Source organism: Salarias fasciatus, chromosome 17 (genome assembly GCF_902148845.1).
Source record: "Salarias fasciatus chromosome 17, fSalaFa1.1, whole genome shotgun sequence".
NCBI lineage: Eukaryota > Metazoa > Chordata > Actinopteri > Blenniiformes > Blenniidae > Salarias > Salarias fasciatus.
The window spans coordinates 341,250-368,934 of record NC_043761.1 but is presented as its reverse complement, the minus strand read 5'-3'; the positions used below and the strand labels follow the sequence as shown (position 1 = coordinate 368,934).

The window sequence follows — 27,685 nt, the reverse complement described above, 5'->3', positions numbered from 1 at the left end:
GAATTTAGTCCAGGATGAATACTACCACAAATTTCCCTGTAAATTTTCTGGTAGTCAACCAAATAGTATTTTCTCTAACTTTTGTAATGAACATGGTCTAATTGATGCATGGAGACACTTAAATCCAGGTATATTTAAAGGTGCTGTAGGCAGGATTTTGCTAGTCAATGCTAACTGTTCTGTGTTTTCTTTAGATTAAATGTTAGAGTATCCATTGATAATCCTTTAGGAGTGTAGCATCACTGCTCTACCGCGAGGGCGCAGCGTTTCCATCTGTCTCTGTTCTGAGCTGAAAAGGAATCTCCACAGCTCCAGGTATCTCTGACCAATCAGAAGAGCCCCTGAGGCTCTAACCGTGATTGGTCGAGGGGCGTTCGTCACACGTTCTTGTGGGAGGGGCTTAACTTGCGTAAGGGTGTGATGTCAGAGAAAACAGGACCGGATTGGCTGTGCTGGGTTTCACATCGCCGTCTTAGATGGGTCAAACCGCCATCTTGCTTAGGTAACCCTAAGCAAGATGGCGGAGATGCTGAATCCTGCCTACAGCACCTTTAAATACTCATGTTTCAGCTCAAATTATACATCTAGAACTGACCCCTGGTTAATCGCAGGCCACTTGCTGGATGATGAGGTTGAATCTGATATATCTGCTGCTCCATTAACTGATCACAGTGTCATCTGTCGTTGTATTAGACCCAAAAACAAAAGAACCCGTTCAAACAAATACTGGAAATTTAACTCCAGCTTGCTTAAAAATACTGATTATTGCCAAAAAAGGAAATCACTGATTGGAGAGACTGTAAATTCTGAAGAACTAACAACACCTGTAAAGAAATGGGAGTTCCTGAAATATAAAATGAGACGATTTACAATCTTGTTCATTAAATTAAAAAAGATCTTGAAAGAGAGGAACTAGACATTATTGGACAGTTAAATATATACTGCAGTAAACCTAACCAGACTGAAAATGATAAGCAGAAAATAATAAGTCTTCAACTTAAATTCGATGAAAAGTATACAAAAAGAGCACAAGGGGCCTTTATTAGGTCTAGAGCTAGATGGACAGAGGAAGGGAAAAACTCCGCATATTTTTGTGGTCTTGAAAGAAGAAGACAGGAAAAGAACAACATCAATTCGCTAATAGTCGGTGACAAAGAAATCACAGATGAAAAATATATCTCTTCGGAAATCTATAAATTTTACAGCCAACTTTATAGTTTCAAACTTTCGAACGAAGACTGTGATTCATTGTTAAACAACACAGCAGAATATATTCCTGAAGTTGCGGATGGCTTCAGAGGTGTGACGAGCAGACGGCACTGACAGTCAGTCGCCTCCTGGCTCAGACGGCCAACAGGAGACTTTTACCGACATTTCTGGAACAATATAAGAAATTTACTGTATCAAGTTTATTCTGAAATATTTGAAACATGTACTTCCACCTACAATGAGACATGGGATCATCTGATAGAGAACAGACGACCTATTACTCTGAGGAATTCAGACTACAAGTTACTATCACACGTTTTTACTGTTCGTCTTCAGTCGGGGATTTCGAATCTGGTTGCAGAAACACAGTCCGGCTTCTTGAAGGGAAGATCAATACACAATAATATTAGACTGGTTTTGGACATTATTGAAAACAGAGATCAGATTACAGATGATGGGTTTCTTCTCTTTTTGGATTTCTAGCATTTGATGCTGTGGAGCATCCGTTTATCTTCTCAACACTTAAGACCGAGGTGAACTTGTACACTTCAACAATTTGATTTTGGAGTTAAGTCAGAAATATCATCGGTGGGCTGTATCAGGATATTACCAGCTGTGCCCTACTGCCTCATGGCTCCACCCCTAGCTTTAAGATCAATGCTGGAATTCCTCAAGGCTGTCCCATTTCGCCATATTTGTTTATATTAGTCGCCGAAATGTAATCGATCTACCTTAAAAACTGTAATGACATTAAAAAACTGAATGTTCCAGGCACAGATATTATCATCAGCCAACTAGCAGATGACACAACAATATTCTTAAAAGACAGACACCCCAAAATCCCCAAAACTACTGAAAAGATAAAAAAATTCTCCAAAGCTAAACTTAAATAAGTGTGAACTATTTTCTATACATGAAACACCGCTGAAAGACATCTGTAATATTCCTGTCAAGTCAGAGATAAAATACCTGGGAGTTTCTATTACAAAGGATCAGAAACAGAGTCACTCTTTCAATTTGGAAAACAAAATAAAAGAATGTAAATCACAGCTGAACTCATGGCTCCAGAGACACCTGTCAATACTTGGTCGAATTTATCTAACCAAGATGGAGTGTCTGTGACGGTGTCTTTACCCATCCTGCCCTCATGCCGTTCCAAATAAACTGATCAAATCTATCAACCAAATTAATTTAAAGTGACACTGAGGAACTTTTCAACCTTAGTAAAACATTTTCACATCTTTTGTGACGATGCATCGACCTCCAGCAGCTGAATGACCCTCCGTCAGCTGAGGGCCTCAGTGTTGCTCCACCTGGACAGAGCAGCGTGAGGAGGGTGGAGGAACCCTGGACGGAACAGCTGTGAGGAGGGTGGAGGAACCCTGGACGGAGCTGTGAGGAGGGTGGAGGAACCCTGGACGGAGCCGTGAGGAGGGCGGAGGAACCCTGGACGGAACAGCTGTGAGGAGGGTGGAGGAACCCTGGACGGAGCAGCTGTGAGGAGGGTGGAGGAACCCTGGACGGAGCAGCTGTGAGGAGGGCGGAGGAACCCTGGACGGAACAGCTGTGAGGAGGGTGGAGGAACCCTGGACGGAGCCGTGAGGAGGGTGGAGGAACCCTGGACGGAACAGCTGTGAGGAGGGTGGAGGAACCCTGGACGGAGCCGTGAGGAGGGTGGAGGAACCCTGGACGGAACAGCTGTGAGGAGGGTGGAGGAACCCTGGACGGAGCAGCTGTGAGGAGGGTGGAGGAACCCTGGACGGAACAGCTGTGAGGAGGGCGGAGGAACCCTGGACGGAGCAGCTGTGAGGAGGGTGGAGGAACCCTGGACGGAACAGCTGTGAGGAGGGTGGAGGAACCCTGGACGGAACAGCTGTGAGGAGGGCGGAGGAACCCTGGACGGAACAGCTGTGAGGAGGGCGGAGGAACCCTGGACGGAGCAGCTGTGAGGAGGGTGGAGGAACCCTGGACGGAACAGCTGTGAGGAGGGTGGAGGAACCCTGGACGGAACAGCTGTGAGGAGGGTGGAGGAACCCTGGACGGAGCAGCTGTGAGGAGGGCGGAGGAACCCTGGACGGAGCAGCTGTGAGGAGGGCGGAGGAACCCTGGACGGAACAGCTGTGAGGAGGGCGGAGGAACCCTGGACGGAGCCGTGAGGAGGGCGGAGGAACCCTGGACGGAACAGCGTGAGGAGGGCGGAGGAACCCTGGACGGAACAGCGTGAGGAGGGTGGAGGAACCCTGGACGGAGCAGCTGTGAGGAGGGCGGAGGAACCCTGGACGGAGCAGCCGTGAGGAGGGTGGAGGAACCCTGGATTGAGCTGTGAGGAGGGTGGAGGAACCCTGGACGGAGCTGTGAGGAGGGTGGAGGAACCCTGGACGGAGCTGTGAGGAGGGTGGAGGAGCCCTGGACGGAGCTGTGAGGAGGGCGGAGGAGCCCTGGACGGAGCTGTGAGGAGGGTGGAGGAGCCCTGGACGGAGCTGTGAGGAGGGTGGAGGAACCCTGGACGGAGCTGTGAGGAGGGCGGAGGAGCCCTGGACGGAGCTGTGAGGAGGGTGGAGGAGCCCTGGACGGAGCTGTGAGGAGGGCGGAGGAACCCTGGACGGAGCTGTGAGGAGGGTGGAGGAGCCCTGGACGGAGCTGTGAGGAGGGTGGAGGAGCCCTGGACGGAGCTGTGAGGAGGGCGGAGGAACCCTGGACGGAGCTGTGAGGAGGGTGGAGGAACCCTGGACGGAGCTGTGAGGAGGGTGGAGGAACCCTGGACGGAGCAGCTGTGAGGAGGGCGGAGGAACCCTGGACGGAACAGCTGTGAGGAGGGTGGAGGAACCCTGGACGGAGCAGCTGTGACGAGGGTGGAGGAGCCCTGGACGGAGCAGTGAGGAGGGTGGAGGAGCCCTGCTCCCTGGACACTCTGCTTCACGGCTCTTCATGATGGAACGTTGTTTCTCCGTTAGATTCATCACCTCGTCGCTGTCCGTCCTCCACACAGCCGCTGGAAACAAACGTAGGCGCGTTCAGTCCGACAGCACGCCACCGGGAGCATTTTACCACGCCGCGCGCTAGGCCTCATGGGAACTGTGGTATTCCTTCAGGCAAAGCACTTCCGCTTTGTCCACTGGCGCCGCCAAAATCAACCAAAACTGAAAGTTCCTCAGTGTCGCTTTAAATTTCATCTGGAGAAACAAGCCACATTATATGAAGAAGAGTGACGTGGTTAAAGAAAGTAAGGATGGAGGCCTGAAGGTCGCTGATTTTGACTGCCTCAATGGAACGTTGAAAATAAATTGGATTAAATCTTGGAGGGAGATTAAATCTCAGGGGAGCCGTCCTCGCCGTGTGACGTGATCGTGGGAAACAGAGCGTTTTCAGGGTGGGAGGGGCTGCCTCTCTGAGCAGCAGGAACACCAGGAGAGATCAAACACACAGGCACGAAGGGAAAGAACGCTTTGGGGAGTTTTTGGTGAGAACATGACTATATAACATGATACAGCCCCTTTAAAGAGTCATCCAATTCATTCCATAAGTCAGCTCCTCTTCGGGTGATAAACATACTTTTTAAAGTGGTACGAACCCGCTGGTTTTTAAAATTCATTTGTCCTCTTAGGTTATATTTAGGATCTCTATCAAGGAACATGCTCTGAATATTGATCGGAAGCAGTTTGTTCCGGGCCTTACACATCATTTTGTTTTAAATTTCACTAGATCTTCAAATTTCATAATCTTAGAATGTAGAAAAAGAGGGTTCGTATGATCCTTATAACCAGCATTATGTGTGATCCTGATAGCCTTTTTTTGCATGATGGAAATGTCATTAACATTGGTTTGATATGTATTTCCCCAAACCTCAACGCAGTAGCTAAAATATGGTAATATAAGCGTACAAGAGATTGTGAAAAGCGCCTTTGAATCCAAAAGATGTTTTGATTTTCTCATAATTGCAATAGATTTGGCCATTTTATTTTTCACAGTTGTTATTTGTGGCTTCCAGCGTAGTTTCGGATCAATAATAACCCCAAGAAAATTATATTCGTTCACACATTCAATTATTTCATTATTTATTAGTAATTTAGGTTCCATGTTGATTTTCTTGTTACTCAATACCATAAATTTAGTTTTTTTGAGATAAGTGATAATTTATTATGGTCAAACCATTCTTTCAGTTTGATCGTTTCCGTGGAGGCTTCGGCCAATAGCTGGTTTAGATTAGTTCCAGAGCACAAAATTGTTGTATCGTCTGCGAAAAGTACTAATTTGAGTTTTTTGGAGATAGCACACAAGTCGTTAATATACAGTAAAAAGAGGATTGGTCCGAGTACAGAACCTTGAGGCACTCCACACTCGATGGGGCTCCAGGTTGAGGCACAGTCGCCAGTCTGAACACACTGATGTCTGTCATGCAAGTATGATTTCAGCCAGTGCAACGGGCAGCCTCTGACTCTATAATTTTCTAGTTTTGTTATTAAGATACTGTGGTCTATCGTATCAAACGCCTTTTTCAGATCTATAAAAATGGCAAGAGAATATTTTTGTTTCTCCATGTTATTGCTAATCTCTTCAACCAGGTCGATCGTGGCTAGAGTGGTGGAACGGTTCTCCCTGAAGCCAAACACTTTTCATGTAATAAGTTATTTCTATTCATGTAGTTATTGAGTCTGTCCTCAAAAAGTTTTTCAAGAATTTTTGCCATTTGAGGCAGCAGAGAGATCGGCCTATGGTTTTGAAAAATGTGTTTATCCCCATTTTTGAATATGGGTATTACTTTTGCAATTTTCATTTGTGATGGGAATTTCACAGTTTCAAAGGAGAGATTAAAGATGTGTGTAATTGGAGTAATTATATCAACAATAACTTGCTTAATCAGGCTCATGCTCAGGCATCACAGTCCTGAGAGTTTTTGCTCTTAAACCGTCCCACCACTTTAAGGATTTCCTCATCATCGACTGGGCTGAGGAAGAAGGAACCAGGATTATGATTTACATTGACATCAGTTTGGGGGACATTATTTTTTGGAATGGCAATTGCTTTCACAAACAAATACTGTTGTATTGGAAAATGTTATATGTACACAACTTCTCACCGCATGCCACCATATTGTGGAATAATAGATTTGTACTGTACAGGAATAAGTCTTTGTTTTATGAAGATTGGTATGAGAGGAATACATGGTCTTCAGCTGATTTAATGGATACTAGTGGTAACTTTCTGGATTATGAACAATTCTGCACGAAACACTCTTTCAACCCCTCAAAGTCAGACTTTATTAAATTACATCGAGTTCTTCCCCAAGAATTTGTATTTTTAATTAAAAATACAGCCACAACTGCCCCCACTGTCACTTGAAGGGATGTTACTTCTGGATAACAAATGTAATAATTATATTTTAAGAAATTGTTTAACTGAAAAAAATATTCCTTGGGAGACGAAACAAAGATGACATCTTACACAAATGTGATAAACATTCCATTCATAAGTTAAGAACATGTATCTGAAATCCCCTAACCCGCCCAAAGCGAAAGAAACACACTTCAAAATTATGAACAATATTTCCCCTTCCAAAGAACTTCTCAGGCAACGTTTTGGTATTGATGATAATAATTGCTCATTTTGTGAAAATGAAATTGAGGCTGTGGACCATATATTTTTCTTTGTGATGTAGCGCAGACATTCTGGCTTGATATTCACAGCTGGATCAAACAAATCATTCCATCATTCCTAACTTCCTTTTCTAGAGACAATATAACATTTGGTGTGATTTTGCAAAACAAAAATGATGAAGTCTGTTGCAGTGTAATTCTATGTCTCGCAAAATTCTTTATCCACCATTACAGAGTCATGAAATCATCCCCCAGATTTACTGTTTTCATATCTGAATTTTAATTGTACCTGAAATCCCTAAAAGCAATTGAAGGAACAAAAGCACAAAAGCTGTACGAGTCTAAAGACTTCCCACATAATGAATAACTGAGGCAGCCCCCCCCCCCCCAGCGATGGATTGATAGTGATGTTGTTATTGTGTGTTTTGTTTTGTTATGTTTTTGTTTTTCTTGTTATAAGACTTTTCTCAATACTAATACAAACACTTGAAGTTTCAGATGTCTGCAGGAGCTCGCCGTCCTTCTCTTGGCAGTTTGTTTGTAAAATATATCACATTTGGTGATGCTGCTGCCAGGTTTGTTTTATGCGTGTTGATGTTTCTTATCTCATACATGCGACTTGATGACTGTTAATAAAGGAGAGAGAGAGAGAGAGAGAGAAAAGAATTGAAAATAATAGATTGATGTGAATCTCAACCTGGCAACCACGTGTGTGTTGCTGAAATGTATCCGGACAGCTGCTCGATTGAAGCTCATTTCTGAGCCACATTGATAAAAGTCACTTCACGCTTAAACTGACAATCCAGGTTTAAAGTATTGTGTCTCGTTATGATAGAGACAGTCTAATTTATTCTTTACAAAAGCTTCTCCGTCTCCTTCGGAAAGCATCATGTCCGCTGTTGTTGTGTCCGGATTGTTTTTATCGACGGACAGGAAGTAGCTCTCCAGAGAAGACACATTTCAAGCAGTCTGAGGGAAAATGGGAGAGCAGCCTGTCCGAGTGTAAGTGTGGTCTCCGTAAGTCGGCGGTGCGGCTCCGGTCCGGTGTGTTCTGGTCCGGTACGTCCCGGTCCGGTGCGGCTCCGGTCCGGTGCGTCCCGGTCCGGCGCGTCCCGGTCCGTACGGGTCTGTCTGCGGCGCAGAGCTTTATATTGAGTTGTACAGGAAGTGTGTGTGGAGGAAAACAAACCTCACTGCATCCTAACATCCTGACACAGCATACAGATGATTAAACCGATTATTTCAAAAGGTCAAAGGTCATTTAAAAGTGTTTAGTTTCACTTCCTTCGGTTTTTCATTAAACTCTGAAAAGTCCGACTTCAAATTGATTAGTTTGTATTTTGAAGATGAGGAAGAGATTAGCTTTAAAGATGAGAGCGAGGTGGAGAAAACCTGCAGACAAGGAGCATGTGATGTTTGTTTAACCTGAAACTCTGAACATTTATGTCGAAAAGCTGTTAAAATTAGCCATAGTTAAACCTGGAATCAGAAATCAGCTGGAATGTCAGCAAAACTTTTCAACTGCAGATGGTTAAAACCGACAAAGTCCCGTAAAATCTATCTAATAAGAATGTCTGTTTGTTTTATTCATTTCTGTATTGAGAAAGAGAAATATGTTTTGTGTAGGGAAGACTTTTATTTTGACAGGTGTGTGTGTGTGTGTGTGTGTGTGTGTGTGTGTGTGTGTGTGTGTGTGTGTGTGTGCAGCCTGGTGTGCGGGGACGTTCAGGGCCAGTTCAACGCTCTGTTCAGTCGTGTCCAGACCATCCAGAAGAAGACGGGACAGTTTGACGTGAGGACAGAAGGACGCTGGAGAGTTGTCTCCGTCCGTGTCCTTCAGGCTGATCAGGTTCTCTGTTCTCTGTTCTCTGTTCTCTGTTCTCTGTTCTCCCAGCTGCTGCTGTGTGTGGGGGAGTTTTTTGGATCGACACCAGAGGCGGAGGCCGAGTGGCAGCAGTTTAAAACAGGAGCGAAGAAAGGTGAGGAGTTCCTGAACTGCAGTACAGGGCGTGACCAGAGAGGGCGCTGCTGCACGGTACATCCGCTGTTCCTGTTACTGTTGTGTCCCCCCCAGCTCCCGTCCATACGTACGTCCTGGGAGCCGCCAGTCCGGACACGGAGACCTGGTTTGAGAAAGCAGACGGATGTGAGCTGGCGGAGAACATCACGTATCTGGGTGAGCCGGGTCCTGAAGTCCCATGCTGAGGTCAAAGGTCATCAGCGTTCCCTTCACATTTATTTCACAGCTTATGTGTGATCCATCTCAAACATGTTGAACTTATACTTTTTAAAGATTGAAGAAAGATAATTCTTAGATACATTTTTCATAATTAATTTGATATACATCAAACCAAAGAAACGTGACAAAACACTCAGTGAACATATCGTCAAGCTAACAGCTGTAGAGCCTCATGAAATCCATGTTAACGGAACCGTGGACGGAATCGCGGAAATGACCAATAAAAACGGAATTTGAATAAAACGCGGAATATTGCGGAATTCGTCCTAATCTGGTCTGAAATTCAGTTTTCGGGAGAAAATGGAACCTTATAGTGCAAAGCAAACATGCAGGAGGGACCGCCCGAGCTGCTGCAACCTGTACGTCACTTCCACTGCTAACATGCTAAAGCTGCGTTCACAACGCCAAATGCTTTCCGCGATTTTGCGTCAAAATACAATTGAAAATAAATGTGAACGCGCGTTCCAGCCGCGACGAGACGCGACGCAACAACACCATGTCCAAGCGAGCTGCTCCCTCCCCTCTCACACATTCAAAACAGTTATGAAACTCCACGCTAAGCGCTAAACACAGAGCAGAACAGTACACGGACTTTTATGCCTCAGGGGAAAAGCTTTTTTGTAAATACTGTCAACGTACCGTGGACTGGACTCGCAAAGACGCATGCAACTAATTGAAAAGTATTTCTTTGTTGCAGGACTTTAAACATTAAATGGACTGTTATATCCTCTTAGATTGTGGACATTTATTCATTTCCACTTACCAGACACCTTTTTTATGGTAAAAATGAGCATAAAAATCAAAATACCAAATTCAGAAATATTAAAACGGAAAAAATGGAATTGGGGAAAAAATAAAAAGGATTTCATATACCTCTACAGCTAAAACGGCCCGTTAGTCTTATGTACTTATGTCCCGCTGACTAAGTTGACCAAAAAACGGGGGGGGGGGGGGGGGTCGGGGGGGGGGTTGGGGGGGGTGCTAGTGACTCCTCTTCTGCAACTTGATGGCAGCTCCCTCGACCAATCACACTTGAAGCAGTTGAAGCTCTGACTAAAGGTTTCTTTCTTATGTCTGAACTGTTGCTTGTGTTGTACGTCGCTTTGGACAAACGCGTCTGCTGAATGGAACCGCAGAACCGCAGAACTGTAGTCTGATAACTGCTGGAATGTCTGTGATTTAATGGGTTTATGAGGCAGTGTATTTCAATGCAGACAGCCCTCTAGTGGTCATATAGTGCAACTGCAATAGAAAAAGAGAAATCTATGATGTCATGAGTCACCGGTTCCACGTCGGCGAGAAGTCCCAGTTCCACGAGGAGAAAACATTGTGAACATTGACATCCCTGGTATCCCTGGTTCCAGGTGGTTCCAGGTGGTTCCAGGTGGTTCCAGGTGGTTCCAAGTGGTTCTAGGTGGTTGTAGGTGGTTCCAGGTGGTTCCCAGTGGGTGTGTTCAGTGATCTTGTGGACCTGGTTCCAGGTGGTTCCAGATGGTTCCCGGTGGGTGTGTTCAGTCTTCTCGTGGTCCTGGTTCTAGGTCGGCGTGGCGTGTTCACGGGTGTGTCAGGACTTCAGATCGCCTACGTGAGCGGTCGGGAGGCCCAGCGGGACCCGGCCCCGGCTCACTGCTTCACCCGGGAGGACCTGTCGGCCCTGGTGACCCCGCTGACCGGCGGGTCCCGGTTCCGGGGCGTGGACGTCCTGCTGACGTCGCAGTGGCCCCGGGGAGTGTGGCGCTTCGGGAACAACCCGGTAAGCGCCCCGTCTCAGCCGGACCCCCAGGGGGCGCCGCGGCCCTCCTCAGGTTCCTCTCCGTGCGCAGGAAGTCGACACCAAGTCCTGTGGGAGCGGCGCCATCGCTCACCTGGCAGACAGACTCAAACCGCGGTACCACTTCTCGGCACTAGAGGGCGTCCACTACGAGAGACTCCCCTACAGGTGGGGCCGGGTGAACCGGCACAGCGAGAACGGCCGCCGCCCGCCGCCAACCTTCCGTCACATGTCGCTGTCCGAATCCCCAGGAACCACGTCGTTCTCCAAGAAAACGCTCAGCACGTCAGTCGCTTCATCGCCCTGGCAACGGTCAACAACCCCGCCAAGAAGAAGGTAGGCGTCAGCGATCTGACCGCGAGGCGTTCAGGGAGCGCTGCTCACCTCCGCCACTGCCTCCGGAGCAGGAACAAAACATCTGGCAGCTGCAGCCTGGACTTCCAGATGTTCAGGAAACCTGATGTTCAGGCGCCGCCAGTCAGTTGGACAGAATCAGTCGCGCTTCAATCATTGACGGACGTCTTTGAATGTCTGGATTTACCAGTCTTTACGTGGCGATGCCTTCACGGCACGTCGGTCAGTTGTGGCTAGTCAGTAGTTTGCATGCGAGGCTTTCTGTATTGATCCCTGGTCCGTGGCCCACGAGGCGTTTCAGGACCCTTCGTTCCTGCCTGCAGGGTTAAGGTGTGGTTGTTGCCTCGACCCTGTGTTGCAGTATCTCTACGCCTTCAACATCGTCCCCATGAAGACCCTGGACCCCTCGGAGCTGGTCAGGCAGCCGCAGGACGTCACCGAAAACCCCTACAGGCGGACGGACGGCGCGGACAACAGGAAGACGTCCTTCGGCGCCGCGGCAGACGACGAGGTAATCACCGGGTGGACCCGGTTCTCCCGGGTCATCGGTCACCTGACTTCCGGTCGTCTCCCCAGGAGCCCGCCGGCCAGTTCTTCTTCGACCTGGGCGGCCGGCGGGGCGGCGGCAAGAGGCCGGACCAGGACGGACGGCGTCCGGACCGCCGGCGGGACGGACAGCTGCCGCCCAAGCAGCCGCGCAGACACCGTGAGTCCAGCTCAGCAGTGGTGGGGCCGAAGACCCCCGTCGGGCCCCCGTCAGGCCCCTGTTAGGGCTCCGTCAGGCCCCCGTCAGGCCCCCGTCGGGCCCCCGTCGGGCCCCCGTCAGGCCTCCGTCAGGCCCCCGTCAGGCCCCCGTCAGGCCTCCGTCAGGCCTCCGTCAGGCCCCCGTCAGGCCCCCGTCAGGCCTCCGTCAGGCCCCCGTCAGGCCCCCGTCAGGCCCCCGTCAGGCCTCCGTCTGGCCTCCGTCAGGCCCCCGTCAGGCCTCCGTCTGGCCTCCGTCTGGCCTCCGTCAGGCCCCCGTCAGGCCTCCGTCTGGCCTCCGTCAGGCCCCCGTCAGGCCTCCGTCTGGCCCCCGTCAGGCCCCCGTCAGGCCCCCGTCAGGCCCCCGTCAGGCCCCCGTCAGGCCTCCGTCAGGCCCCCGTCAGGCCTCCGTCAGGCCCCCATCAGGCCCCCGTCAGGCCCCCGTCAGGCCTCCGTCAGGCCCCCGTCAGGCCTCCGTCAGGCCCCCGTCAGGCCCCCGTCAGGCCTCCGTCAGGCCTCCGTCAGGCCCCCGTCAGGCCCCCGTCAGGCCTCCGTCAGGCCTCCGTCTGGCCTCCGTCAGGCCCCCGTCAGGCCCCCGTCAGGCCCCCGTCAGGCCCCCGTCAGGCCTCCGTCTGGCCTCCGTCAGGCCTCCGTCAGGCCTCCGTCAGGCCCCCGTCAGGCCTCCGTCAGGCCTCAGTCAGGCCCCCGTCAGGCCCCCGTCAGGCCTCCGTCAGGCCTCCGTCAGGCCCCCGTCAGGCCTCCGTCTGGCCTCCGTCAGGCCCCCGTCAGGCCTCCGTCTGGCCTCCGTCAGGCCCCCGTCAGGCCTCCGTCAGGCCCCCGTCAGGCCCCCGTCAGGCCCCCGTCAGGCCCCCGTCAGGCCTCCTTCAGGCCCCCGTCAGGCCCCCGTCAGGCCTCCGTCAGGCCCCCGTCAGGCCTCCTTCAGGCCTCAGTCAGGCCCCCGTCAGGCCTCCGTCAGGCCCCCGTCAGGCCCCTGTCAGGCCCCTGTTAGGGCTCCGTCTGGCCTCCGTCAGGCCCCCGTCAGGCCCCCGTCAGGCCTCCGTCAGGCCCCCGTCAGGCCTCCGTCTGGCCTCCGTCAGGCCCCCGTCAGGCCTCCGTCTGGCCCCCGTCAGGCCTCCGTCAGGCCCCCGTCAGGCCTCCGTCAGGCCCCCGTCAGGCCTCCGTCAGGCCTCCGTCAGGCCCCCGTCAGGCCCCCGTCGGGCCCCCGTCAGGCCTCCGTCAGGCCCCCGTCAGGCCTCCGTCTGGCCCCCGTCAGGCCTCCGTCAGGCCCCCGTCAGGCCTCCGTCAGGCCCCCGTCAGGCCTCCGTCAGGCCTCCGTCAGGCCCCCGTCAGGCCCCCGTCAGGCCTCAGTCAGGCCCCCGTCAGGCCTCCGTCAGGCCCCCGTCAGGCCCCTGTCAGGCCCCTGTTAGGGCTCCGTCTGGCCTCCGTCAGGCCCCCGTCAGGCCCCCGTCAGGCCTCCGTCTGGCCTCCGTCAGGCCCCCGTCAGGCCTCCGTCTGGCCCCCGTCAGGCCTCCGTCAGGCCCCCGTCAGGCCTCCGTCAGGCCCCCGTCAGGCCTCCGTCAGGCCCCTGTCAGGCCCCTGTTAGGGCTCCGTCTGGCCTCCGTCAGGCCCCCGTCAGGCCCCCGTCAGGCCTCCGTCAGGCCCCCGTCAGGCCTCCGTCAGGCCCCCGTCAGGCCTCCGTCTGGCCTCCGTCAGGCCCCCGTCAGGCCCCCGTCAGGCCCCCGTCAGGCCTCCGTCAGGCCCCCGTCAGGCCTCCGTCAGGCCTCCGTCAGGCCCCCGTCAGGCCTCCGTCTGGCCTCCGTCAGGCCCCCGTCAGGCCCCCGTCAGGCCTCCGTCAGGCCCCCGTCAGGCCCCCGTCAGGCCCCCGTCAGGCCCCCGTCAGGCCTCCGTCAGGCCCCCGTCAGGCCCCCGTCAGGCCTCCGTCTGGCCCCCGTCAGGCCTCCGTCAGGCCTCAGTCAGGCCCCCGTCAGGCCCCCGTCAGGCCTCCGTCAGGCCTCCGTCAGGCCCCGTCAGGCCTCCGTCAGGCCCCCGTCAGGCCCCCGTCAGGCCCCCGTCAGGCCCCCGTCAGGCCTCCGTCTGGCCTCCGTCAGGCCCCCGTCAGGCCTCCGTCTGGCCTCCGTCAGGCCCCCGTCAGGCCTCCGTCAGGCCTCCGTCAGGCCCCCGTCAGGCCCCCGTCAGGCCTCCGTCAGGCCTCCGTCAGGCCCCCGTCAGGCCCCCGTCAGGCCCCCGTCAGGCCTCCTTCAGGCCTCAGTCAGGCCCCCGTCAGGCCTCCGTCAGGCCCCCGTCAGGCCTCCGTCAGGCCCCCGTCAGGCCTCCTTCAGGCCTCAGTCAGGCCCCCGTCAGGCCTCCGTCAGGCCCCCGTCAGGCCCCCGTCAGGCCTCCGTCAGGCCTCCTTCAGGCCTCAGTCAGGCCCCCGTCAGGCCTCCGTCAGGCCCCCGTCAGGCCCCCGTCAGGCCCCCGTCAGGCCTCCTTCAGGCCCCCGTCAGGCCCCCGTCAGGCCTCCGTCAGGCCCCCGTCAGGCCTCCGTCTGGCCTCCGTCAGGCCCCCGTCAGGCCTCCGTCTGGCCTCCGTCAGGCCCCCGTCAGGCCCCCGTCAGGCCTCCTTCAGGCCTCAGTCAGGCCCCCGTCAGGCCTCCGTCAGGTCTCCGTCAGGCCCCCGTCAGGCCTCCGTCAGGTCTCCGTCAGGCCCCCGTCAGGCCCCCGTCAGGCCTCCGTCAGGCCCCCGTCAGGCCTCCGTCTGGCCTCCGTCAGGCCCCCGTCAGGCCTCCGTCTGGCCCCCGTCAGGCCTCCGTCAGGCCCCCGTCAGGCCCCCGTCAGGCCCCCGTCAGGCCTCCTTCAGGCCTCAGTCAGGCCCCCGTCAGGCCTCCGTCAGGCCCCCGTCAGGCCCCCGTCAGGCCTCCGTCAGGCCCCCGTCAGGCCTCCTTCAGGCCTCAGTCAGGCCCCCGTCAGGCCTCCGTCAGGCCCCCGTCAGGCCCCTGTCAGGCCCCTGTTAGGGCTCCGTCTGGCCTCCGTCAGGCCCCCGTCAGGCCCCCGTCAGGCCCCCGTCAGGCCCCCGTCAGGCCTCCGTCTGGCCTCCGTCAGGCCCCCGTCAGGCCTCCGTCTGGCCTCCGTCAGGCCCCCGTCAGGCCCCCGTCAGGCCCCCGTCAGGCCTCCGTCAGGCCCCCGTCAGGCCTCCGTCTGGCCTCCGTCAGGCCTCCGTCAGGTCTCCGTCAGGCCCCCGTCAGGCCCCCGTCAGGCCTCCGTCAGGCCTCCGTCAGGCCCCCGTCAGGCCCCCGTCAGGCCTCCGTCAGGCCCCCGTCAGGCCTCCTTCAGGCCTCAGTCAGGCCTCCGTCAGGCCTCCGTCAGGCCCCCGTCAGGCCCCCGTCAGGCCTCCGTCAGGCCTCCTTCAGGCCTCAGTCAGGCCCCCGTCAGGCCTCCGTCAGGTCTCCGTCAGGCCCCCGTCAGGCCCCCGTCAGGCCTCCGTCAGGCCTCCGTCAGGCCCCCGTCAGGCCCCCGTCAGGCCTCCGTCAGGCCTCCTTCAGGCCTCAGTCAGGCCCCCGTCAGGCCTCCGTCAGGCCCCCGTCAGGCCCCCGTCAGGCCTCCGTCAGGCCCCCGTCAGGCCTCCTTCAGGCCTCAGTCAGGCCCCCGTCAGGCCTCCGTCAGGCCCCCGTCAGGCCCCTGTCAGGCCCCTGTTAGGGCTCCGTCTGGCCTCCGTCAGGCCCCCGTTGGGCCCCCGTCTGGCCTCCGTCAGGCCTCCGTCAGGCCTCCGTCAGGCCTCCGTCAGGCCCCTGTTAGGGCTCCGTCAGGCCTCCGTCAGGCCCCTGTTAGGGCTCCGTCTGGCCTCCGTCAGGCCCCCGTCAGGCCTCCGTCTGGCCTCCGTCAGGCCCCCGTCAGGCCTCCGTCTGGCCTCCGTCAGGCCCCCGTCAGGCCTCCGTCTGGCCCCCGTCAGGCCTCCGTCAGGCCCCCGTCAGGCCTCCGTCAGGTCTCCGTCAGGCCCCCGTCAGGCCCCCGTCAGGCCTCCGTCAGGCCTCCGTCAGGCCCCCGTCAGGCCCCCGTCAGGCCCCCGTCAGGCCCCCGTCAGGCCTCAGTCAGGCCCCCGTCAGGCCTCCGTCAGGCCCCCGTCAGGCCTCCGTCAGGCCCCCGTCAGGCCTCCTTCAGGCCTCAGTCAGGCCCCCGTCAGGCCTCCGTCAGGCCCCCGTCAGGCCCCCGTCAGGCCTCCGTCAGGCCTCCTTCAGGCCTCAGTCAGGCCCCCGTCAGGCCTCCGTCAGGCCCCCGTCAGGCCCCCGTCAGGCCCCCGTCAGGCCTCCGTCAGGCCCCCGTCAGGCCCCCGTCAGGCCTCCGTCAGGCCCCCGTCAGGCCTCCGTCTGGCCTCCGTCAGGCCCCCGTCAGGCCTCCGTCTGGCCTCCGTCAGGCCCCCGTCAGGCCCCCGTCAGGCCTCCTTCAGGCCTCAGTCAGGCCCCCGTCAGGCCTCCGTCAGGTCTCCGTCAGGCCCCCGTCAGGCCTCCGTCAGGTCTCCGTCAGGCCCCCCGTCAGGCCCCCGTCAGGCCTCCGTCAGGCCCCCGTCAGGCCTCCGTCTGGCCTCCGTCAGGCCCCCGTCAGGCCTCCGTCTGGCCCCCGTCAGGCCTCCGTCAGGCCCCCGTCAGGCCCCCGTCAGGCCCCCGTCAGGCCTCCTTCAGGCCTCAGTCAGGCCCCCGTCAGGCCTCCGTCAGGCCCCCGTCAGGCCCCCGTCAGGCCTCCGTCAGGCCCCCGTCAGGCCTCCTTCAGGCCTCAGTCAGGCCCCCGTCAGGCCTCCGTCAGGCCCCCGTCAGGCCCCTGTCAGGCCCCTGTTAGGGCTCCGTCTGGCCTCCGTCAGGCCCCCGTCAGGCCCCCGTCAGGCCCCCGTCAGGCCCCCGTCAGGCCTCCGTCTGGCCTCCGTCAGGCCCCCGTCAGGCCTCCGTCAGGCCCCCGTCAGGCCCCCGTCAGGCCCCCGTCAGGCCCCCGTCAGGCCTCCGTCAGGCCCCCGTCAGGCCTCCGTCTGGCCCCCGTCAGGCCCCCGTGAGGCCCCCGTCAGGCCCCCGTCAGGCCCCCGTCAGGCCCCCGTCAGGCCTCCGTCAGGCCTCCGTCAGGCCCCCGTCAGGCCCCCGTCAGGCCTCCGTCAGGCCCCCGTCAGGCCTCCTTCAGGCCTCAGTCAGGCCTCCGTCAGGCCTCCGTCAGGCCCCCGTCAGGCCCCCGTCAGGCCCCCGTCAGGCCTCCTTCAGGCCTCAGTCAGGCCCCCGTCAGGCCTCCGTCAGGTCTCCGTCAGGCCCCCGTCAGGCCCCCGTCAGGCCTCCGTCAGGCCTCCGTCAGGCCCCCGTCAGGCCCCCGTCAGGCCTCCGTCAGGCCTCCTTCAGGCCTCAGTCAGGCCCCCGTCAGGCCTCCGTCAGGCCCCCGTCAGGCCCCCGTCAGGCCTCCGTCAGGCCCCCGTCAGGCCTCCTTCAGGCCTCAGTCAGGCCCCCGTCAGGCCTCCGTCAGGCCCCCGTCAGGCCCCTGTCAGGCCCCTGTTAGGGCTCCGTCTGGCCTCCGTCAGGCCCCCGTCGGGCCCCCGTCTGGCCTCCGTCAGGCCTCCGTCAGGCCTCCGTCAGGCCTCCGTCAGGCCCCTGTTAGGGCTCCGTCAGGCCTCCGTCAGGCCCCTGTTAGGGCTCCGTCTGGCCTCCGTCAGGCCCCCGTCAGGCCTCCGTCTGGCCTCCGTCAGGCCCCCGTCAGGCCTCCGTCTGGCCTCCGTCAGGCCCCCGTCAGGCCTCCGTCTGGCCTCCGTCAGGCCCCCGTCAGGCCTCCGTCTGGCCCCCGTCAGGCCTCCGTCAGGCCCCCGTCAGGCCCCCGTCAGGCCCCCGTCAGGCCTCCTTCAGGCCTCAGTCAGGCCCCCGTCAGGCCTCCGTCAGGCCCCCGTCAGGCCCCCGTCAGGCCTCCGTCAGGCCCCCGTCAGGCCTCCTTCAGGCCTCAGTCAGGCCCCCGTCAGGCCTCCGTCAGGCCCCCGTCAGGCCCCCGTCAGGCCTCCGTCAGGCCCCCGTCAGGCCTCCTTCAGGCCTCAGTCAGGCCCCCGTCAGGCCTCCGTCAGGCCTCCGTCAGGCCCCCGTCAGGCCCCTGTCAGGCCCCTGTTAGGGCTTCCGTCTGGCCTCCGTCAGGCCCCCGTCAGGCCCCCGTCAGGCCCCCGTCAGGCCCCCGTCAGGCCTCCGTCTGGCCTCCGTCAGGCCCCCGTCAGGCCTCCGTCTGGCCTCCGTCAGGCCCCCGTCAGGCCCCCGTCAGGCCCCCGTCAGGCCTCCGTCAGGCCCCCGTCAGGCCTCCGTCTGGCCTCCGTCAGGCCCCCGTCCGGCCTCCGTCAGGTCTCCGTCAGGCCCCCGTCAGGCCCCCGTCAGGCCTCCGTCAGGCCTCCGTCAGGCCCCCGTCAGGCCCCCGTCAGGCCTCCGTCAGGCCCCCGTCAGGCCTCCTTCAGGCCTCAGTCAGGCCTCCGTCAGGCCTCCGTCAGGCCCCCGTCAGGCCCCCGTCAGGCCTCCGTCAGGCCTCCTTCAGGCCTCAGTCAGGCCCCCGTCAGGCCTCCGTCAGGTCTCCGTCAGGCCCCCGTCAGGCCCCCGTCAGGCCTCCGTCAGGCCTCCGTCAGGCCCCCGTCAGGCCTCCGTCAGGCCCCCGTCAGGCCTCCTTCAGGCCTCAGTCAGGCCCCCGTCAGGCCTCCGTCAGGCCCCCGTCAGGCCCCCGTCAGGCCCCCGTCAGGCCCCTGTCAGGCCCCTGTTAGGGCTCCGTCTGGCCTCCGTCAGGCCCCCGTTGGGCCCCCGTCTGGCCTCCGTCAGGCCTCCGTCAGGCCTCAGTCAGGCCCCCGTCAGGCCTCCGTCAGGCTTCCTTCAGGCCTCAGTCAGGCCCCCGTCAGGCCTCCGTCAGGCCCCCGTCAGGCCCCTGTCAGGCCCCTGTTAGGGCTCCGTCTGGCCTCCGTCAGGCCCCCGTTGGGCCCCCGTCTGGCCTCCGTCAGGCCTCCGTCAGGCCTCCGTCAGGCCTCCTTCAGGCCTCAGTCAGGCCCCTGTCAGGCCCCTGTCAGGCCTCCGTCAGGCCTCCGTCAGGCCCCCGTCAGGCCTCCGTCAGGCCTCCGTCAGGCCCCTGTTAGGGCTCCGTCAGGCCCCCGTCAGGCCTCCGTCGGGCCTCCGTCGGGCCCTGTGAGGAAGTATTTTATCTTAATTAAACTAACCACGATGAAAAGTGAAAGGACGAAGCAGTGGCCAGAAACAGCAGTTACAGATACACAGCACCATAAACTGACAGCAGTGCTGCAGAACCAACGATTGGCTGTTTGTTCTTCTTCTCCTGCTGTTTCTTCTTCTCCTGCTGTGCTTTCAGCAGTATATATGAAGGAGAACCGTTCAGAAGCAGAGCATCCTGTCTGGTCTTTAAATATGTTTTGGATCTAAGATTAAAATGTGCATTGCAGGTCATTCTGATTTTCAGAACTAATCTCTTTAAAAGTTTCGGGGAAAGTTCTCAACGTATTCATTAACGTGTTACTGTGTGTTCTTAGCTCAGCCCACTGGTCCCTGCTGGTTCTGCCTGGCCAGCCCTCAGGTGGAAAAACACCTGGTCGTCAGCATCGGATCAAATGTGAGTGAATGAGTCCCCAGCGTCACATCTGAAGGTCTGCAAGAACAGAATGAGTCAACAGCATCACAACAAGTGTTGATGTAGGGCCGGACAAAATTTCGATATCAATATATACCGCAGTATATTTTTATTCAATAACGGTGATGTGAATTTTAAACACATTTTCAATATAGTGCATTACAGTCTGCGTTTCACAATCACTAACTGCTGCTCACGGCGCCGCTGATTCACGCCGAACAGGAAGCGCCGCAGAGAGTGATCAGAGCTCTGCAGCCACAGCGGGCCGTCCTCAGCTCAGGCTACAAGCTGAGCTCCACCGCCGTGAGTCTGAGCTCCAAAATGAGAACTGGTGATGTGAACGCCACTGAACAAGCTTCCACAAGCTAATCTGTGGCCACGAATTAGGAATATCATTCACTGAACAGCCCAGTGAAGTTAGCAGCATGTTGACAGATGAGGACTTTTGGTCTCAATAACTCTTTAACTAAACGTCAGTAACACACAGAGGAGCCTCCATCCCGCCGCTGTGAGCTGGACCACAGGCTGCAAGCTCCTTTTTATTAAAAGTCTCTGTCTATCAAGCAGCAGAAGCAATATTGTTTTCTATGAGCAGCCGTGGTGCTGCGGGGTTCAGGGACCGTCTACAATTTACAAGACGCTGCAGCAGTGAAGACAAACACCACAAAAAAAAACAGTACAGGGATTCACTGCAGTGTCACCATAATCACTACAACCTGAAGTAATTCTGTACGTAACCTTAGTAATTCTGAGCTCTTATTTTCCTTCCTGGTTGAAGCAGCTTTGTTTGAATCCATAACAACAACATAACTGTATTTAAGTGTAAAGTTAAAGCTATTTATATGGAAAAAGGTCAAACTTCTGTTTATTTGACAGTGATTTCATATTTCTTAAATAAAAGGGAAACATTTAATTTATTGTAGTTTTTATTTCTACAATGTTTTACTGGAGGAGCTTCCTGGATAAATCATTTCTAGTTTTACAGGAAGTACATTATCTACATGATTCTTAACAGTTTTTCTGAGGCTTTTGTATTATTTATATCGATATCGGAATTATATCGTATCGACCGAATTTATGAACTGTATCGTGATAACATTTTTGGCCATATGGTCCAGCCCGATGTTGATGCTTCTATGAATGAGAGTCCACAGTGTTCGTAGCTGTCGGTGTAGATGTGATGTGTTGGTGAATCCTGTTGTGTTGGATCTCCTGCTGAGGGCGACCAGTCACTCTTCTCTTGGTGGAAACATAAAGATGGCCTCCTGTGTGTCACAGTGTTACCTGGCCGTGGCCAAAGGCGGCTTGACGCCGCTGCACGTCCTCATCCTCCCCATCGGACACTACCAGTCGGTGGTGGAACTCGGCTCAGAGGTGGTGCAGGAGATGGACAAGTACAAGTCGGCCCTGAAGAACTTCTACAAGAGCAAAGGCCAGCGCTGCGTGGTGTTCGAGAGGAACTACCGGAGCCAGCATCTGCAGCTGCAGGTTCACAGCTGGCTGAAGCCTCATGGATCCCACAGCTGAAACTGGATTTAATCTCTGATCTGACAGCTGAAAAAGGGTTTAATCTCTGATCTGACAGCTGAAACTAGATTTAATCTCTGATCTGACAGCTGAAACAGGGTTTAATCTCTGATCTGACAGCTGAAACAGGGTTTAATCTCTAATCTGGCAGCTGAAACTGGATTTAATCTCTGATCTGACAGCTGAAACAGGGTTTAATCTCTAATCTGGCAGCTGAAACTGGATTTAATCTCTGATCTGACAGCTGAAACAGGGTTTAATCTCTAATCTGGCAGCTGAAACTGGATTTAATCTCTGATCTGACAGCTGAAACAGGGTTTAATCTCTAATCTGACAGCTGAAACTGGATTTAATCTCTGATCTGACAGCTGAAACAGGGTTTAATCTCTAATCTGGCAGCTGAAACTGGATTTAATCTCTGATCTGACAGCTGAAACAGGGTTTAATCTCTGATCTGACAGCTGAAACAGGATTTAATCTCTGATCTGACAGCTGAAACAGGGTTTAATCTCTGATCTGACAGCTGAAACTAGATTTAATCTCTGATCTGACAGCTGAAACAGGGTTTAATCTCTAATCTGACAGCTGAAACTGGATTTAATCTCTGATCTGACAGCTGAAACAGGGTTTAATCTCTTATCTGGCAGCTGAAACTGGATTTAATCTCTGATCTGACAGCTGAAACAGGGTTTAATCTCTGATCTGACAGCTGAAACTAGATTTAATCTCTGATCTGACAGCTGAAACACGGTTTAATCTCTGATCTGACAGCTGAAACTGGATTTAATCTCTGATCTGACAGCTGAAACAGGGTTTAATCTCTAATCTGGCAGCTGAAACTGGATTTAATCTCTGATCTGACAGCTGAAACAGGGTTTAATCTCTAATCTGACAGCTGAAACTGGATTTAATCTCTGATCTGACAGCTGAAACAGGGTTTAATCTCTGATCTGACAGCTGAAACTAGATTTAATCTCTGATCTGACAGCTGAAACAGGGTTTAATCTCTAATCTGACAGCTGAAACTGGATTTAATCTCTGATCTGACAGCTGAAACAGGGTTTAATCTCTAATCTGGCAGCTGAAACTGGATTTAATCTCTGATCTGACAGCTGAAACAGGGTTTAATCTCTGATCTGACAGCTGAAACTAGATTTAATCTCTGATCTGACAGCTGAAACAGGGTTTAATCTCTGATCTGACAGCTGAAACTAGATTTAATCTCTGATCTGACAGCTGAAACAGGGTTTAATCTCTAATCTGACAGCTGAAACTGGATTTAATCTCTGATCTGACAGCTGAAACAGGGTTTAATCTCTAATCTGGCAGCTGAAACTAGATTTAATCTCTAATCTGGCAGCTGAAACTAGATTTAATCTCTGATCTGACAGCTGAAACTAGATTTAATCTCTGATTTGACAGCTGAAACAGGGTTTAATCTCTAATCTGACAGCTGAAACTAGATTTAATCTCTGATCTGACAGCTGAAGCTTTATTTTATCTCTGACAGCTGACACTGACCTGTGTTTTCCCCAGAAGCTTCTGTCAGTCAGTTTAAAGTGTGGGCTTTCTCCAGGAAGCTCCCAGCAGCTTTAGAAGGTCAGTCGTCCCTCCATTGCTCAGCTGTTGACCTTTGACCTGTGCCGGTTCAGGTGGTCCCGGTGCCGCTGGACCGCTGCTCCACCGAGGACATCAAGGAGGCCTTCATGGTCCAGGCTGAGGAGCAGCAGATGGAGCTGATGGAGATCCCTGAACACAGCGACCTCAAGCAGGTACCACACACACACACACACACACACACACACACACACACACACACACACACACACACACACACACACACACACACACACACACCTGAACACAGATGCAGCAGTCCAGGGAGCTGACGGAGGTGCTGGTGTTTTCAGATCGCCCCTCCAGGAACACCGTACTTCTACGTGGAGCTGGACTCCGGGGAGAAACTCTTCCACCGCATCAGGAAGCATTTCCCTCTGCAGTTTGGGAGGTGAGCACGCGCTTCCTTTCTCTAGAGAACCTCAGACAAGAACCTGAGGAACCTCAGCGAGGGACCGTGGGACAGACACGGGACCCTCAGTGTTCCCCAGGACTGTTGGAATTCAGTTCAATTTCTTTGAATGTGAAGTTATCATTGCAATACACAGAGTGTCCTCAGGGGGTGCCAGACCGCTCTTATTTTGAAAGAGTCCACACTAATATATATTTGTTTTAATGAACCCTAACCCCTGTTTTTTACTGAAGAAGTGAGACTTCAGGCCGTCTGGAGATCAGCGTTCTGCAGGAGGTGTGGTTTAGAACCTGCTGATGTTGTTCTGGAGGTTTAGAACCTGCTGATGTTGTTCTGGAGGTTTAGAACCTGCTGATGTTGTTCTGGAGGTTTAGAACCTGCTGATGTTGTTCTGGAGGTTTAGAACCTGCTGATGTGTTTCTGGAGGTTTAGAACCTGCTGATGTGTTTCTGGAGGTTATAGAACCTGCTGATGTGTTTCTGGAGGTTTAGAACCTGCTGATGTTGTTCTGGAGGTTTAGAACCTGCTGATGTTGTTCTGGAGGTTTAGAACCTGCTGATGTGTTTCTGGAGGTTTAGAACCTGCTGATGTGTTTCTGGAGGTTTAGAACCTGCTGATGTGTTTCTGGAGGTTTAGAACCTGCTGATGTTGTTCTGGAGGTTTAGAACCTGCTGATGTGTTTCTGGAGGTTTAGAACCTGCTGATGTGTTTCTGGAGGTGTGGAACCTGCTGATGTGTTTCTGGAGGTTTAGAACCTGCTGATGTTGTTCTGGAGGTTTAGAACCTGCTGATGTGTTTCTGGAGGTTTAGAACCTGCTGATGTTGTTCTGGAGGTTTAGAACCTGCTGATGTTGTTCTGGAGGTTTAGAACCTGCTGATGTTGTTCTGGAGGTTTAGAACCTGCTGATGTTGTTCTGGAGGTTTAGAACCTGCTGATGTGTTTCTGGAGGTTTAGAACCTGCTGATGTGTTTCTGGAGGTTAGAACCTGCTGATGTGTTTCTGGAGGTTTAGAACCTGCTGATGTTGTTCTGGAGGTTTAGAACCTGCTGATGTTGTTCTGGAGGTTTAGAACCTGCTGATGTGTTTCTGGAGGTTTAGAACCTGCTGATGTGTTTCTGGAGGTTTAGAACCTGCTGATGTTGTTCTGGAGGTTTAGAACCTGCTGATGTTGTTCTGGAGGTTTAGAACCTGCTGATGTTGTTCTGGAGGTTTAGAACCTGCTGATGTGTTTCTGGAGGTTTAGAACCTGCTGATGTGTTTCTGGAGGTTTAGAACCTGCTGATGTTGTTCTGGAGGTTTAGAACCTGCTGATGTGTTTCTGGAGGTTTAGAACCTGCTGATGTGTTTCTGGAGGTTTAGAACCTGCTGATGTTGTTCTGGAGGTTTAGAACCTGCTGATGTTGTTCTGGAGGTTTAGAACCTGCTGATGTGTTTCTGGAGGTTTAGAACCTGCTGATGTTGTTCTGGAGGTTTAGAACCTGCTGATGTGTTTCTGGAGGTTTAGAACCTGCTGATGTTGTTCTGGAGGTTTAGAACCTGCTGATGTGTTTCTGGAGGTTTAGAACCTGCTGATGTGTTTCTGGAGGTTTAGAACCTGCTGATGTGTTTCTGGAGGTTTAGAACCTGCTGATGTGTTTCTGGAGGTTTAGAACCTGCTGATGTTGTTCTGGAGGTTTAGAACCTGCTGATGTGTTTCTGGAGGTTTAGAACCTGCTGATGTTGTTCTGGAGGTGTGGAACCTGCTGATGTGTTTCTGGAGGTTTAGAACCTGCTGATGTGTTTCTGGAGGTTTAGAACCTGCTGATGTGTTTCTGGAGGTTTAGAACCTGCTGATGTTGTTCTGGAGGTTTAGAACCTGCTGATGTTGTTCTGGAGGTTTAGAACCTGCTGATGTTGTTCTGGAGGTTTAGAACCTGCTGATGTTGTTCTGGAGGTTTAGAACCTGCTGATGTGTTTCTGGAGGTTTAGAACCTGCTGATGTTGTTCTGGAGGTTTAGAACCTGCTGATGTTGTTCTGGAGGTGTGGAACCTGCTGATGTGTTTCTGGAGGTTTAGAACCTGCTGATGTGTTTCTGGAGGTTTAGAACCTGCTGATGTTGTTCTGGAGGTTTAGAACCTGCTGATGTTGTTCTGGAGGTTTAGAACCTGCTGATGTTGTTCTGGAGGTTTAGAACCTGCTGATGTTGTTCTGGAGGTTTAGAACCTGCTGATGTGTTTCTGGAGGTTTAGAACCTGCTGATGTGTTTCTGGAGGTTTAGAACCTGCTGATGTGTTTCTGGAGGTTTAGAACCTGCTGATGTGTTTCTGGAGGTTTAGAACCTGCTGATGTTGTTCTGGAGGTTTAGAACCTGCTGATGTTGTTCTGGAGGTTTAGAACCTGCTGATGTTGTTCTGGAGGTTTAGAACCTGCTGATGTTGTTCTGGAGGTTTAGAACCTGCTGATGTGTTTCTGGAGGTTTAGAACCTGCTGATGTTGTTCTGGAGGTGTGGAACCTGCTGATGTGTTTCTGGAGGTTTAGAACCTGCTGATGTTGTTCTGGAGGTTAGAACCTGCTGATGTGTTTCTGGAGGTTTAGAACCTGCTGATGTGTTTCTGGAGGTTTAGAACCTGCTGATGTGTTTCTGGAGGTTTAGAACCTGCTGATGTTGTTCTGGAGGTTTTGAACCTGCTGATGTTGTTCTGGAGGTTTAGAACCTGCTGATGTTGTTCTGGAGGTTTAGAACCTGCTGATGTGTTTCTGGAGGTTTAGAACCTGCTGATGTGTTTCTGGAGGTTTAGAACCTGCTGATGTGTTTCTGGAGGTTTAGAACCTGCTGATGTGTTTCTGGAGGTTTAGAACCTGCTGATGTTGTTCTGGAGGTTTAGAACCTGCTGATGTTGTTCTGGAGGTTTAGAACCTGCTGATGTTGTTCTGGAGGTTTAGAACCTGCTGATGTTGTTCTGGAGGTTTAGAACCTGCTGATGTTGTTCTGGAGGTTTAGAACCTGCTGATGTGTTTCTGGAGGTTTAGAACCTGCTGATGTGTTTCTGGAGGTTTAGAACCTGCTGATGTGTTTCTGGAGGTTTAGAACCTGCTGATGTTGTTCTGGAGGTTTAGAACCTGCTGATGTGTTTCTGGAGGTTTAGAACCTGCTGATGTGTTTCTGGAGGTTTAGAACCTGCTGATGTTGTTCTGGAGGTTTAGAACCTGCTGATGTTGTTCTGGAGGTTTAGAACCTGCTGATGTTGTTCTGGAGGTTTAGAACCTGCTGATGTTGTTCTGGAGGTTTAGAACCTGCTGATGTTGTTCTGGAGGTTTAGAACCTGCTGATGTTGTTCTGGAGGTGTGGAACCTGCTGATGTGTTTCTGGAGGTTTAGAACCTGCTGATGTTGTTCTGGAGGTTTAGAACCTGCTGATGTGTTTCTGGAGGTTTAGAACCTGCTGATGTGTTTCTGGAGGTTTAGAACCTGCTGATGTGTTTCTGGAGGTTTAGAACCTGCTGATGTTGTTCTGGAGGTTTTGAACCTGCTGATGTTGTTCTGGAGGTTTAGAACCTGCTGATGTTGTTCTGGAGGTTTAGAACCTGCTGATGTGTTTCTGGAGGTTTAGAACCTGCTGATGTGTTTCTGGAGGTTTAGAACCTGCTGATGTGTTTCTGGAGGTTTAGAACCTGCTGATGTGTTTCTGGAGGTTTAGAACCTGCTGATGTTGTTCTGGAGGTTTAGAACCTGCTGATGTTGTTCTGGAGGTTTAGAACCTGCTGATGTTGTTCTGGAGGTTTAGAACCTGCTGATGTTGTTCTGGAGGTTTAGAACCTGCTGATGTGTTTCTGGAGGTTTAGAACCTGCTGATGTGTTTCTGGAGGTTTAGAACCTGCTGATGTGTTTCTGGAGGTTTAGAACCTGCTGATGTGTTTCTGGAGGTTTAGAACCTGCTGATGTGTTTCTGGAGGTTTAGAACCTGCTGATGTGTTTCTGGAGGTGTGGAACCTGCTGTTCTCAGACTGGTTCTGTGTTCCTGCAGGGAGGTTCTGGCCAGCGAAGCCTTGCTGAACGTTCCGTCTCGAGCCGACTGGAAGGAGTGTAAACAGAGCAGAGAGGAAGAAGAGCAGAGCTGCAAACAGCTGCGGGACGATTTCCAGCCGTTCGACTTCACCTGGGATGACTAACCCCCCCCCCCCCCCCCCCCCCCTCACCTCACCACACCTTTTTTTTTTAATGTGTCTGTTTTTCTGGAAAATCCTCCACAATAAAAGACAAATTGTTCACTGAACATCCTGCATGTTTCAATCCTGTTGAACTGATTGTTCTAAGAACAATAAACTTTTGGAGTCGGTTCTGCGGGACGGTTCACTGCTTGAACTCAGCTGAGGAAGCAAATCAGAAAGAATCCATCATTTGAACTTCTCAGTCGCGGTTTGAATGACTTTTAAATATGGCTGATAAACAATGTCTCAGTCCTGCTGGTGTTAGAGAGAACAGCAGGCAAGAACTGAAAAGTGATGAAGAGCTCGGAGGCTCTTCATCACTTCATCAAGTTCCTGTTGTTATTAGGGACCGAGCCCCGGAGCAAAGTTCCTGTTGTTGCCACTCTCAGTCAGCCTGAAAACTCGCTGAATTCTTCAGGGA

General features: G+C 53.9%; 1 protein-coding gene across 1 annotated transcript; it reads left to right on the top strand.

The window, feature by feature from the left end:
- Positions 1-7,727: 7,727 nt before the first annotated feature.
- Positions 7,728-27,238, top strand: cwf19l1 (CWF19 like cell cycle control factor 1). Its single transcript, XM_030113942.1, has 14 exons — positions 7,728-7,805; positions 8,511-8,595; positions 8,698-8,782; positions 8,878-8,979; positions 10,581-10,795; positions 10,866-10,981; positions 11,065-11,149; positions 11,529-11,678; positions 11,744-11,873; positions 19,421-19,500; positions 20,797-21,006; positions 22,698-22,817; positions 22,956-23,053; positions 27,081-27,238. Exons 1-14 carry the CDS (start codon positions 7,783-7,785, stop codon positions 27,223-27,225), a joined length of 1,644 nt encoding a protein of 547 aa, XP_029969802.1. The 5' UTR covers positions 7,728-7,782; the 3' UTR covers positions 27,226-27,238.
- Positions 27,239-27,685: the final 447 nt, after the last annotated feature.